Source organism: Physeter macrocephalus, chromosome 19 (genome assembly GCF_002837175.3).
Source record: "Physeter macrocephalus isolate SW-GA chromosome 19, ASM283717v5, whole genome shotgun sequence".
NCBI lineage: Eukaryota > Metazoa > Chordata > Mammalia > Artiodactyla > Physeteridae > Physeter > Physeter macrocephalus.
In genome coordinates this window covers 59033279-59047003 of record NC_041232.1, presented here as the reverse complement: position 1 = coordinate 59047003, position 13725 = coordinate 59033279, and the positions used below count along the sequence as shown (strand labels likewise).

General features: G+C 44.6%; 1 protein-coding gene across 11 annotated transcripts in view; it reads right to left on the bottom strand.

The window, feature by feature from the left end:
* SETBP1 (SET binding protein 1) overlaps nt 1–13725 on the bottom strand; it is a 381792-nt gene that overhangs the window by 212970 nt on the left and 155097 nt on the right. For 3 of the 11 annotated variants that reach the window (XM_055080746.1, XM_055080747.1, XM_028480799.2), the window contains one exon: nt 4526–4768. The exons of the other annotated variants lie outside the window; for them this stretch is intronic. In XM_055080746.1, the coding sequence (XP_054936721.1) occupies nt 4526–4540 (15 nt within the window). In that variant the 5' untranslated portion in view covers nt 4541–4768. The remainder of the gene's footprint in view (nt 1–4525; nt 4769–13725) is intronic. 11 annotated transcript variants of the gene reach the window in all.

Genomic DNA, 13725 nt, shown 5'->3' with positions numbered 1-13725 from the left:
GGGGAAAATTATATGATGTGCTGTTGCAGTTACGGTATATCACACAGGGAGCTCACATTTTTCCACTAGCAAGGTAATCCGATCCTTCAGAGGACTTTAATGGGTGAAAAGAGGCAGTAAGTCGAAGTGAATCACGCCAGGGATGGGATGGTCACACGCATGCCTGACAGGTGAGGGGCCCTTCTCTGGGTGCTGATATTTTAAAGAACCAACCTATTCACTGGAAGGAGGTAATTGATGGAATCTTAAATATTTTATGGGGATTTCCTTACTTAGAATCAATCGATGAGACTAGTTGATGGGGCACTGGATTAGTAGTTAAGGGACTTGTAGCTCTGGCACTAAATATAGTTACATGTGGTTCTAAAACACAAATTCTTTGATATTCCTCCTTGCAAAAGATGATGCCTATATCCCCTCCCCATCAATATGGAATGGCTTTAGTGATTCATTTCTAATGAACAGATTGTGGCAGAGGTGAGGTGTGTGCTTCCCAAGGCTGGGTCATAAAGGTATTGTGGTTTCCTCTTTGAACCACTCACTTTAAGAAAAGCCAGCTGCCATGTTGTGAGGACACTCAAGCAGCCCCATGGAGAGGTCCACACGGTTAGGAACTGAGGTGTCCTGACAAGAGGCAGCACTAATTTGTCAGGCGTGCAAATGAGCCACCTTGGACGGCTCTTGGATGAGGATCCAACAGCCCCATTAAGCCATCAGATGCAGAGAGGCTACTTCTAGAGTCCTGACCCACAGAAGATCTGAGCGGTAATAAATGTTTATTATTTTAAGCTACTGAATTGAGATAATTTTTATGCAGAAATAGATAGCTAATATAAGGCAATAAGCTTAAACCCTCTAGGTATTAGTTTCCTTATTTTTTATGAAGGATAGACTACATCCAAGGTTCCAAATCCTGGCTACACATTAGAATCACTTGCAAGCTGTTCAAAAGCATTTAATGCTCAGGACCTACACGCTACCAATTGAAACTGAGTCCCTGGGCACAGTGAGGCCCAGCATGGGCATTTTCTAAAGCTCCCCAGGTTATTCTTAATGTACAGCCAGAATTGAGTGCCACTGAATTAGATGCATTTTATGTTCTAAAAATACACTTTACAATTTTACAAAACCCTTGGCAGGTTTGGGAATTGAGAATGTGAGAGTTGGGCGATTTCTTCATTCCCAACTCCCTCTCATTACTTCGGATGCCTGGACACTGTCCAGTAGAGCCAGAGACAATTCCTTTACTCCAGCTAGTGAAACCTGGCCCAAGACAAAGAAGTATATTTTAAGAAGTAAAATATCATTACAATAAGGAAGAGTCAGTCCTAGGGAATAGGAAAACAGCCCAGATCTAAGGAGAGCGGACATTGATCAGTTTTCTTAACCCACTGCATAAAGAGAGTCAAACGTGGGCCATCCCCGGCTTAGCAGACTCCTTTGGCAAAGAGGAGTGCTGTCAAGCATGGAGCCTTTGTTGAGGGAGCATCATGCCTCTGCTGGTCTAGCAAGGGCAGGTGTGGTGCTGGGTAGCAGTCATGCACTGGGATTTGAGCCAAAAGACTTGCTGCTCACTGGCTGTGAGAACCTGGACAAGTCAGTTCGTGTCTGTGACTCTGGGTCTAAGCCTGTGAAAATGGAAATTATACATCTCCCATACTGACCTTGTCAAACGGAGTAATGAGACAACAGAGGTGAAAAGCCTCACAGACAGTAGTGTACACACATCAGAGTGCTCTGACCCTGAACCATGAAAACCCCTGGAAGGAATTCCACTACCAACACAGGTCTCCTTCTCTGAGAAAAAATAAACAGTAAATAAATAAAATAAGAGAGCAATATGGATCAAGAAGACAATTTGCCCCCAAAAGGTCAGAAAGACCTTTTCCTGGTCTCCACTCCTGCCACTATCAGTAGTCACATGTTATTATGATTATTCTCCACCTGCCCTTCCTAAGGAGGTTTAAACACCTCTCTGTCATTCCTGGATGTCTAGCAAACACCAAGTCTGAGTCCCTCCTTCAGCCATCCACCTATTCATTCAGTAAGTGTTTACAGTGTGCTTACTACACACAAATACCCTTCAAAACCATACGAGGGAGGAAGGAATGCTTATTCAGGTCTACCTCTTATCTCAGATCTTCACTTATCTGGATGCTACACCTTGGTCCTCAATCCCTTGTTACCGTCTCAGGCAGTCTGGACATCCCATAATACTGCACATTTGCCTCAGCCTTTGTGTTATCTTCAATGCTGGCAACTCATTTTGCACAGTATAGGACTAGGCTCCCAAGAGAGTGAAGATCCATAAGCGCGGAGCTATGTCCCCCATTCTCTGTATCACCTGTTACAATAGCTGGGAGTCCGGTAGATGCTCAAGCAGCCAGCGTGGGCTGATAAGCAGTCCTGTAGCAGCAGCGCCAGCTTTTGCCTGGACTTCCTGAATCAATCTCCTTCCTTCCATATCTGCACATCTGCCTGCCCATCCCCTGGGGTTGAGGGAAGTAGAGAAAAGGGATTAGACTTTCTGTTTAAGGGGGATGTCTGCTGCTTCCCTGGTGGCCTCCTCACCCTGATTCCCACTTCAGGCAGCACAATATCTGTGGTTCATTCACATGCCTAAACCGTTTAAGATGCTGCCAGATGAGAATTTCAGGCTCTTTAGGAGCAGTCCTTCCCAGGTCCCAGCTGTCTACTGTGTAATACTTAATTCTTTGGAAAGAAGTAACAAGAAGGCTGGGTGTTTTTGTTTTGTTTTTTTTTTTTTCAGATTTTAAGAAAATCATTTATTGCTGAGAAGTCACATCAGGGTCTCATCCTTCAAAGCGACAGTTGAGTGTGTATCAGCCTGAGAGAGAGCCCGATTATTAGTTTTAAAGAGCTTATTTTATTCTCTTAAAAATGGGATCAGTTCATCTTCGTCACATCTGTCTGTGTGCGGCTCCCGCATGCCACAACAACTGTCAGCTCCAGGCATCATGTTATTAAGGTGTAGCAGGTGTATGCGTGGGTCTGCCTGGGTGTGTGTGTCTTCCAAAGGAGCAGACAATGAGAGTTAGCGCGTGAGTAATTAATGGGGTTGCTTTGCTCATCTGCATTCAGGAAGGGTCTAGGAAGACAGTTCCCATTCAGCCCATCCCACACCCCATTGGCTGGGGAGGAGGGAGGAGCCACAGCTAGAGTGCACATATCTAAGCAGCAATAGTAAGGCCTTGCAATAAATCACCTTACTAAGGGATGCTGTAAAGGGAATATGACTATCACAAGCGTGTGTCTCCCTCACATCCCAAGGGCCGTGTAGCTTTGGCCAATGACCCAGCACACCTGCAGCAGAGCTTCCAGATGTCCCTGATACCTGTTTAAAGAGCTATTTCATAGGGCCCAGGCTCCTTCTCATTCTGTTATGAATAAAGGCAAGAGCTAAGCTAAAGTTTCAGATAAAGGAAAGGGTAGAATCTTCCACTGTTTTGCTCTATATTGAAGCCTACCATTCATATCAATGGGAAAACACTGCACAGTGTCTGCAGTGAGTGCAGCATGGTACTAAATGTCAGTATAAAAGGAGTAGATAAGCAAGGAGAGACCCGTACATCAACATATGTGACAAATAATATGGAGTAAATAATAAAATGCTAAGCTGAATGCAGCTGGGTGTTAAACATGGCTCACAAAATATGTTTTATGGATGACTGAGAAAGCTGGAGGACAGAGCCAGGCATGGGATGCTTCTGATAGGGACCTGGGAGCATCTTCATTACAGAAGGGAGGAGGAAGAGCCCACCAGGCACGTGCCAGCAAGAGGAAACAGGCAAAATTGGGAAAGAGACTTGAGAATTATGGAAACATGGCACATACAACCCATAACAGGGAATGGTGGGCAATTCAGCCGAATAGATACTAGGCGTGCCCAGAAAGAGAAGTGTGCTTGCGGAGGTCTCTGTATACACGGATGACTCTAGGGCAGATAATCTGAAATGACAGATAATCAAAACATCATTTAGCATGTATCTACGTCTTGGAATTGATATGGATGGGTAAGGAGATGTAGGGCTTGCAACACTTTCCATGAAATAATGAAATGCCTCTAAAGACCTGAGTCAGGAAGAGCTGGGAAACCATCACACTGGTCCTATGAGTGCACCTGTCCCCCCAGTCCTGCCTGCAGCAAATGGAACTCTTGGGTTGGGGCAAAACATCTGCTTTGCCTAGTGTGCTGAGGCCAGGCCCCCACCCACCCAACCCACCCTCCTGAGGCAAGGAAGGCAGTTAAGTGATGACTGTATACAAAAGGCACATTCTCTTAGTTTCTGCGGGACTAGAACATATAATAATTCCATATTCATTATCAAATAAAACATATGTCATAGTAATAAATTATTTAAAATGAAAAAGACTTGCTATGGATCACATTACTGATAATTTGCCAGCAGAGAATTGAATTCCCATGCAGGGGAAAGAAGCCTCCCCCAAGAAGCCTGGTTGACACTCTTCCACCCAGAATGAAGCACTCTTGCTCTGTACTCACATCACACTTCCTCATTTCTTCCCACAGTCAGCATCAGTTGAAGGAGGGAGCGCATATCAAAGACTGCTCAGGGTGCACAGGGACCTATATCCAGGGCACTTGCATGCTGATGCACCAGCACTACTGGTTTCCAAGACATCAAAGGAGGTGCTTGTCTGTGGAGTAAAGCCTGTCGTGCCCTCTGGAAATCCTTTGTGGGGGCTGGAGAGCACACACAACTCAAAAAATTAACACGGAAAGATTCTAAAAAAGAAATGGAAATGAACGGTGAGAAAATCACGGCCACATACAGTTGCAGGAAAATAGGCATGCAAGTGTCAGGCCTAACAACTGCAGTGGCTTGCTGTATACAGGAAGATAACAATACAAATGCCATGATCCTCCCAGGCCAGGTGTGAGGAGAGAATCTGCTAAGGACAGGTCACAGCAAAACCCAAACTGGGTAGGAACTGAAGAGCCGAGGACAGCGTGGCCTGTCACATATTGTCTGGCTTGGGACATTCAGAAACCTGGTCTTTCTTTTTCTCATCTGCCAAATAGACAGTTACAAACCTGGATCAAGCCTAGAGTTTACTAGACTAATACTGTGAAGCAAAAGAAACTATGACAAAGTTTCTTGAGTGGGCAAGCCATGGTTCTCAAGAGTCTTCAGAGCATTGTTCCAGAGCAGGGAAGAAGGAGGATGAAGGATCCTAAGGAAAGAGTGGAGTGAGGGAGGGGTGAGGAAGCTCACAGACCCCACACCTGTGAGCACCAGCTCGACCTGGCTGCACCCAAGGGCACTCCCCGTTCTCCCAGTCTCTGGATTTGACAACGCAGCCTCCTCTCTTGCACAGCAGAAATGCTGCAGCAGATGTGTGCTAAACAAGACCAAACTGAGGGGAAGCAAGGGCATTTTAAAAAATGAAGGGGCAGGGGGGAGAAAAGAAAAGAATGAAAATTTGACTACAGAGTGTTTATAAAAAGCTGATATGTAATTCAGTGTTTGTGGAAACTTTTCTTCTTTGTTTGGTGGCAGAAACCAAATTGGAGACATGCAAAGTACGTAAATATCATTTACAATCTAAAGAACTTAAATTGTAAGATTAAGTGAAATGATGTCTGAGAATGTGCTCCAAAAAGTGCAGGGTATTGTCCCAATGGAAGGGGTTGCTGTCCAGGGCCAAATTCTTCATATGCTTATTTGATGGATCAGAGGCCACAAGGGCTCCTCTGGCCACCAGAGCAGACTGTGAGAGGCATTAGCTGAATTCCAAAAAGGCTCCAGGACCAGAATGCCTCCCTCACATCTACTGTAGAACCAGAATTTACATTCCTGGAGATTCATACTCTTGGAGTTTTTGCCCTCGGGCCTTCTTTCAAAAATGCAGATACCTCTGGGAAGGCTGACACTTCTAACTGATTCATTCTAATAAGGCGCGGAGGACAGGTCGTCAAGTAGACATCTAGCTCGTCTGGAAGTTACAGCTCTGTTCTGGCCTGCGTGAACTTGGCAAATAAACCACTTGACCTTTCAGTGCCTCAGTACCTCTTTATGGGAAAGGGACATTGGGCAGGCAGATAAGATGGACCTCTAAACCCTGAAATGAGATTATCTGATATATCAGAGGTAGGGTTGCCGATAAAAGACAGGGCAACCGGTCCAATTTGAATTTCAGATACATAATAAATACGTGCTTAGTGTATGTTCCATGTATACTTAGAGTTAAAAAAAAATGTGTGGGAGTCCTATATTTTTATTTGCTAAATCTGGCAACCTTAATCAGATGGGCTTTTCTCTCCAGAGGGAAGATTCTAGGGGGAGCATGGGAAGCAAATGGAAGAGGCAGGGAGTGCGGAGAAATGGGAGTAGGAAGGCAGTTCCAAGCATAACGCTGCCTCCTTCACAATTCTTTGAGGCCTGACCTAGTGCAATGACATTCATAAAATGCACCTCACTCAAGGGCTTCAGCAAGATGCACAGGCGGCCAGAGCCCTCCCTGGAAAGGAAGTGGGCTCCAGGGAGAGCTGTCCTAAGCAGTAAGCGGCCACTTCATGCCTGTAATCTGACTCTCCACTGCTCTTCCCAACTTCCCTTACCTCCCTCCCTGGTAATACTCTTCGAAGGCTCCCTCCCGCTGCTCTGTGAAATCCAAGCTCCCTAGAAGCTCCCAGAAGTCCCATTTGGTCTGCTATACCCTCCCCCCCCAACCCCCAACCCCAGCCTGGTCTCTTGCCCTTCCCACCTCATACCTCATAAGCTAGCTTTCCTCCCCCACCTGCCTAGAAGATGGTTTCTCTTTCTGAATGCCCTTTGCGGGGAATGGCCCTGGCTCCTCCCTCTCTCCTTTTGATTTAGCTCATCTCCCTTCCGGTCTCCACTGTGTCCCAGGTGGGCCTCTCTTGAGCAGGGTATCACCCTGTCTTCGAGTTCATGCATTCACACTGTTGGTCACTTCCTACTCCTTGAGAGCAAGTATGCATTTCTGTCTTAACTTCATCTCTGAATCTCTAGTTCCTGCCACACTGCCTGGCATTTGATGAGTACAGTAATTATTTGATTGATTAATTCTTACATTTGCTGGTCCCTGTTGATTGAGGACATTTGGTAATGAATTGATTAGCCCCTTTCTCCCCAGCTCTGTGCCTCTTCTATAACTCCTGGGGGATCACAAATCACCTCTGGAATTAGCCATTTTCTACCCATCCCCATATACCCCTCCTGCACTCTGCAAAGCACTGAGCAAGCCCTCCTTTGAACACACAACTTTGAGTTGGCCTTTACTCTTTTATAACCTATACTCTTGGTATAGTTTGCATTTATCCAGCAATTAACCGTATACTTCCTCGTGCCACTCCTTGAATTATGTTCTGTATTGTCATTCCCATTAACAATAGTATCCTATTAGAGCTTTCTCTAGGCAAGGACTAGTATCATGTTCTTGGTGAGGAATGAAGCCAGGCAGTGAGGCCCCAGACCTTTGGGAGCTTATACTTAAGGTAAAATAGAAGGTAACCCACATTTCAGCTGAACCATCCTTGGAGATCTATATACGGTGGATTTATACACATTACCTCATGTTAAATGAGAGGTCTGATGCCTGCCCCAACTTTCTGCAAATTCCTGGAATCCAATCCTGTATTTTTATTTTTTACTTTCTATTCTCCTAAAAATCACGATCTTCCCCCTTCCACAGCCCTGCCTTTCAGCTTTCTATTCAGGTCTCACCTACAGCAAAATTTTCATTCTTTTTCTTAATGAAGAACAATTAGTTTCCTTTCATGCCAAGCCTTGGAAGCCTCACCTTTCATATGCAAACCAGGTATTTGTTAAACAAAAAAACCACTCACTCCCCTAGAGGAAGAAAGAGAGGCAAATCTTTTAATCTGAAAGATCCTTTACCTTCTCTCCTTCCTAACTAAAGTAACTACTACAGGGAGTAATAGTTATATGCCAGGGGAGCTTGGAGTAAAAAGAGACCATTTTTGACCCAGGAAATGTAGCACTGGTAGGCTGTGTTCTCCAGACTGAGTAGTGACTAACCCGTCTTGGCATGTCTGCCTTGTGAGTAGGAACGGGGGGGCCCACTTCTCGGCCTCCCCTCTCGGAAGCTGCCCTCTGACCGGAAGACTGCTGCCTGGGCTCTGAACACACAGCCCTATTTCCCTGTCACTCCCCATCCAGTTCCAAGGCCCATGTGGTACAAACGTGGGCTCTGGAACCCATGGCTGTTCCTCCCAGTCTTCCAGACTCTGTCTAACACCCTCATCCCCCTCCTAGGGACTCTTATTCTCCCAGCCCCCTGGTCGCAGCAGACTGCCAAGCTCCCATTTCCTGGAACACTGGAGGAAACCAACCTCTGCTAGGCCCTCAGCAGTTTTCCTTTCTCCAGAAAAGTGTTTCTTAGCCTAAACTCAATGGCTGGATTAACTTCAAATACTCTAGAAGCAAAGACTCTCAAACTGAAGCACATATCAGAAACATCTGGAGAGCTTAGCCCCAAGTTCTGAGGGGAAATCTGGGATTTTATATTTCTAACAAGCTCCTCGGTGGTGGGGATGCCTGAGTACTGGCTTCAAACTTTGGCTTCCATGTGTCCACCTGGGCGCTCTTAAGACACACTGCCCAGCACTGTGGGCCCCTGACTGCAGCAGATACTCCCCATCCGCCCCACTGTCCCCAGAAACACACAATCAGGCTTTGAACCCAAAAAGCAAGACTGTGCCCTAAGGGGTGGCCCTGGCCTACAGCAGCTGTTTGTCCAACATGATTAAAACCCAATTAGGATGTGCTTCAGAGGCCAGAGAACTGGGAGAGCTGGGATCTGGCTTGCAGAACAGCATGCATTTTGTGTAACTAGCGTAAACAGAGTGGGGTAGGCGGTGGGGGCAGACAGCTGTTTCCCATTCAGGGACCAGCAGGGCCCAGGGAGTGGGAAGCCAAGCACATCACTGCCCTGCCAGGCCCCTGCAATCAGAACCCCAAGGGCACATCAGCCATTCCACAGAGGGGCAGGGCAAGGGGAATGAGGCCATGGAGGGGGGACCCAGAGGACACTGAGACTGAGTACGTAGGCTATACCCAGCAAAATGTCCTGATGCTTTAAGGAGGGGGTAACTATTGATATAAAGTTTTATCATGACTAATTTGCATCCTGGGATTCTGAGGAAACTCAGCCTTACCAGAGAAAGGGCCAGAAGGGGTGTCTCTGATGGGGGTGTTTCTCTGATGAGGTGTTTCTAAGAAAGTGGTCAGAAAACCAGGGCCATTAGAATCCCCTTGGCACTTACAGAATGTGCAGATTCCCAGGCCCCATCAGGTCTACAGAGTCAGAACCTCTGGGGGTAACCCCAGGCCCAGCCTGGGAATCTGCATGCTACAAAATCTCCCCAACTGATTGTTATGTTCACTGATGTTTGACCGGAGCAAGAGTGGGTTGGGTTTCACAGGCAGGAAGCTGAGGTCCTTTTCAGAGCCTTTTCTTCAAATCTATAAATGGTGTCTAGCCTCTTCTGACAGGTCTGACAATCAAGGACCCCATGGACCATAAAGGATGACTCTCTCCTGTACACAGTACCCCAAAGACCACGTGTTCTCCAGAGCCAAGGGGAGCACTTGGCTTCTCATTCTTGGCATTTTCTATATCAATCTATTTAGTAATCAACAATTATTTATTGAATACCAGTTTTGTGCTTATCACTCCACCAGGCAAATACAAAGGAGAGGAAGCACAGTGAGATAAATACAACTCAGGCACGATGGACACACGAAGGCAAAAAGCACAGAGAGTGAGTGAATTGGACACAGGGAGTGTTATTTTAAACTCTGTTACAATCAGTGTCATAATCACCTACCTGTTATTAGTTTAATTCAGAAAATCGACATGCCTCCCATAATCCAAAAGCAATGATAGCAGTAACGTCTATTTATGGGACATTTATGTAGTGCCAGGTGTGGTACAAATGCGTTTCCCTTACATTACCTCACTTAATCCTCTCCAAAACCTGATGAGGCGGGTACAACTATTTTTCAATTATAAATGAGGTTTCTGAGCATTGTGGTTATTAAATACATGCCCAAGTTTATACAGCTAGTAAGAGCTGGAGTTAGAAAGTAGGCTTAGTTGTGCCTGATTCCAATAACCTGTGTCAGTCTTCTGGTGTGACAATCATGAATAATCTAGGTGTAACGTAGTAAAATGTCAGAAATAGGAAAGATAATTAAAAGGCATAATGGCACCCCAAAGGAAGAAAAGGGCAAAGAAGTGTGTAGAAGTTAGAAGTAAACTTCATGGAAGAAATGGACCTTTGAAAGGGAGATTCTGAAACTCCCTGAACTAACAGGTACCCTTTGACCACATGTCTTTCTATATATAGAACAGAGGCTGAAAAGCCCTGGGGATCCCTGACAGAAAGGTTAAGTCTAAGATGATCCACGAAAACAAGTCAAACTGAGCTTGCTCTTCACTCCACACTATTCTGCGTCAGTTGAGACCAGGATAAGAACAGTTCATCACTGGCAATGTTCACAAACAGGCCTCTGCTAGATTCACAAAATGTACAACTGGGCTTGTGCTTCATTTTTTAAAGGAGGATTGGGAATAAAAACAAAAAAGAAAAGACAACTCTATACAAGGCCTTACCGAATAAGCACTCTGGAAAGTCACTGAGCAGAAAATTGAATTTAAGTTACTCCAAACAAGACATATTCCCCATCCTCCCAATGCTTTGTTGGAATGATCCACTCCCTCTATAAGGAAGTCATGAAACCAAGGAAACACTTCAAACTAGAGAAAACACTATGTACTATTTTGTGAATCCAGACTTTTGGAATCAATTCAAATGCTCAATGTATAGAGTTTCTTTACCCCACATACACACCCTCCACAATAGTGCACAGTACTTTCAATCTCCTTGCAACAGTATGTTTTAAAACATCTGTGTTTTTCCTGTATTCGCTGTTTACAGAGGATGAGAATAAAATTGTATTCTGGCCAGGGAAGCACAGCAGTATCCCCAGTCACTGAGTTCTGAAGGCTGCCCCACCCAGCTTCCATCTGATCAAGTCCCAAAAGTTTCCAACACACAAAATAAGCAGAAATGCCCTTTGTATAGGCAAAAAGGAGGTGGGAAACTTGTCGTTGTGATTGGAGATGCTCCAAATATCTCTATACCTCTTCCCTTAGTCTGAAATTCTGCCCTTAGAGATGTCTCTAAGGATTTTATAGTAAGAATCATCTGGAAAGAGCCTTTGAGATCACCTAGGTCAGTCCCCAAATTTTATGGTTGGGTAACTGTAGCTATGTAAGGTTACCGCCTTGCAAAAGGATTCAGGTTTTCAACTGAAGCAGCCTTTCTCAATGTTAATTCGTTTCATATAACATTGACCCCTTCTGACCTTGGGTCAAAATAAGTGTCCCATGTTCAAATCGCTTTGGGAAATGCTGCACATAGTATATCACCTCCCTTCTTTCTTTTGTAGATTCACAACACAGATTACTGGATTAAAGATTCCAAGAAGTTCTACTGTCAAGAACCAACTTCTTTTTTTTTTCCCAAACAGTTTAGCTACTTAAAATTTTTACAATATGATCTCTACTAACATGCAGAGGAATAAGTGTCCTTGTGTAAGCAATTTGGAAAATACTGCATGATATCATAGTGTGTTCTCTCCTCTACCAGGAAAACAATTAAAGGCAGTATTTTACACTAATTCACATTCAGTTACTTAGGACTTATCAAGTCTCAGTTTCCCCTTGGCAAGAAGAGTTAAGCAGTGGTAAGGAATCTGGATACAAAGAATAAGGATCTGAGACATGCTAAACAAACTTTGACAGCAATTTGGCATTGGTCATGGCCAAATTTTAAAGGTGGGACTGTGCCCGGCCAAAGGGATTAAATTCAAAGACCAAAGCAACTGACCACTTTGCTCCTCTGTTGTAGATATCTTCCCTGGTTTCATCTTTAGAACTCTTTTTGCTCCAGGACTACTACTTCCTACTACAAGGCTACTTTCTCATATTTTTGGTATTCTCTAAGCATAATCATGGGGGCAGACATGCCGTGGGTGCCCAATGATGACTTGAGATTTATAAAAATGGCATATTGTCAAAACAGAAACCTGATCATGGTTATTCTTCTTCTGGCAGAATGGAAATTGGAATGTGACTAGCCCCAGGATTTTACTTTACTAATCCTTATTTCTCCTAAGCGATTTTAAAAAGTTCAAGTATTTTCAGTTGTTCAATTGACTTAATATGTTTAAATAAATTCAGTTTAGATCCATTTTATCAGCAGAATTCAGTCTGATCAATAGAATTATACGTGACCAAAAAGGAAAAAAAATCATTAACAGGCACCAATGTAACAGAGTGTATCAGTAACATTTATAAGATGTGCTGCACTTGCAAGCATGAGAAATGAGAAGGTGCACTGGCAACCAAGTTTGAAACATCTTAAAGTCTAAGCCAGCTTCAAAAATCCCAAGTGGATCTAAACAGGCCTTGCAGGGGGAACCATTTGTCTCCACTCGCTAAGTTTCTACTCTGTCGTTGGATGGAGATTCAATCTTCTGGGAGAGAAAAAGAAAGTTGGGAAAGAAACTTCCACTATTGTTCATTCTTTTCCACTTATCTGATAGATGTAACTGGAAAAAGGGTTTGTCTTAGTCTACTCCAGCTGCCATATACATATACTGGGTGGCTTAAACAACAGACATTCATTTTCTCCCAGTTCTGGAGGTTCAAAAGTCCACAATCAAGGTTCCTACAGGGTGTGGTTTCTTGTGAAAGTTCCCTTCCCGGCTGGCAGATGACCACCTTCTCACTGGACCTCACATGGTAGAGAGAGAGTAAATCAGGTCTCTGGTGTCTCTTCTTGTAAGGACACTAATCCTAGAGGCTCAGGATTTCATCCTTACGATCTCATTTAACTTTACTTCCTTACTCCAAATATAGTTAAATCATAAGATAAGGCTTAAATATATGAATTTTGTGACACAGTTCAATTCACAGCAGGTCTCAAGATGTGAAGTCCAAGTCAGTGGAGGCTCCCTCTCTTTCTCGCTCTCCCCTCTCCTCCTTCCATCTACCCCCTTTCAGTCTGACTCTTCATATTATACAGAATAGGGAAAACTGCCAAAGCTCAAGAAATAATTTTCAAAATGACTGAAAACAAATCAGAATGGGTCAAAAACACTTCATGTCCTCAGCTGCCCCTGAAATCACCATATTCAAAGAGACACCCAGTTCAGTGGTATCTGAACTTTCATCCACTACATTGATGATGACTTATGGTTCAGGAAACATTGCCAGATTTGACAAGTTAGAACTTGTAGCAGCTCACAGACATCGAGTCCCATGGTTTCCACTGCCTTGTGACAAGGTCACGGGTAACCTACTCCACCACATTTCAGTATAATGGAACTTCCTAACTGTAGACCCCTGGGGCTCTGTTGGAAAAAGTCAGCTATATAAGTTAGAAACCACTGTGATGGTCTCTCTTTTTATTTATTTATTTATTTATTGTTTATTTTTGCGGTACGCGGGCCTCTCACTGTTGTGGCCTCTCCCGTTGCGGAGCACAGGCTCCGGACGCGCAGGCTCAGCGGCCATGGCTCACGGGCCCAGCCGCTCCGCGGCATGTGGGATCTTCCCGGACCGGGGCACGAACCCGTGTTCCCTGCATCGGCAGGCGGGCTCTCAACCACCGGGGCCCCAGGG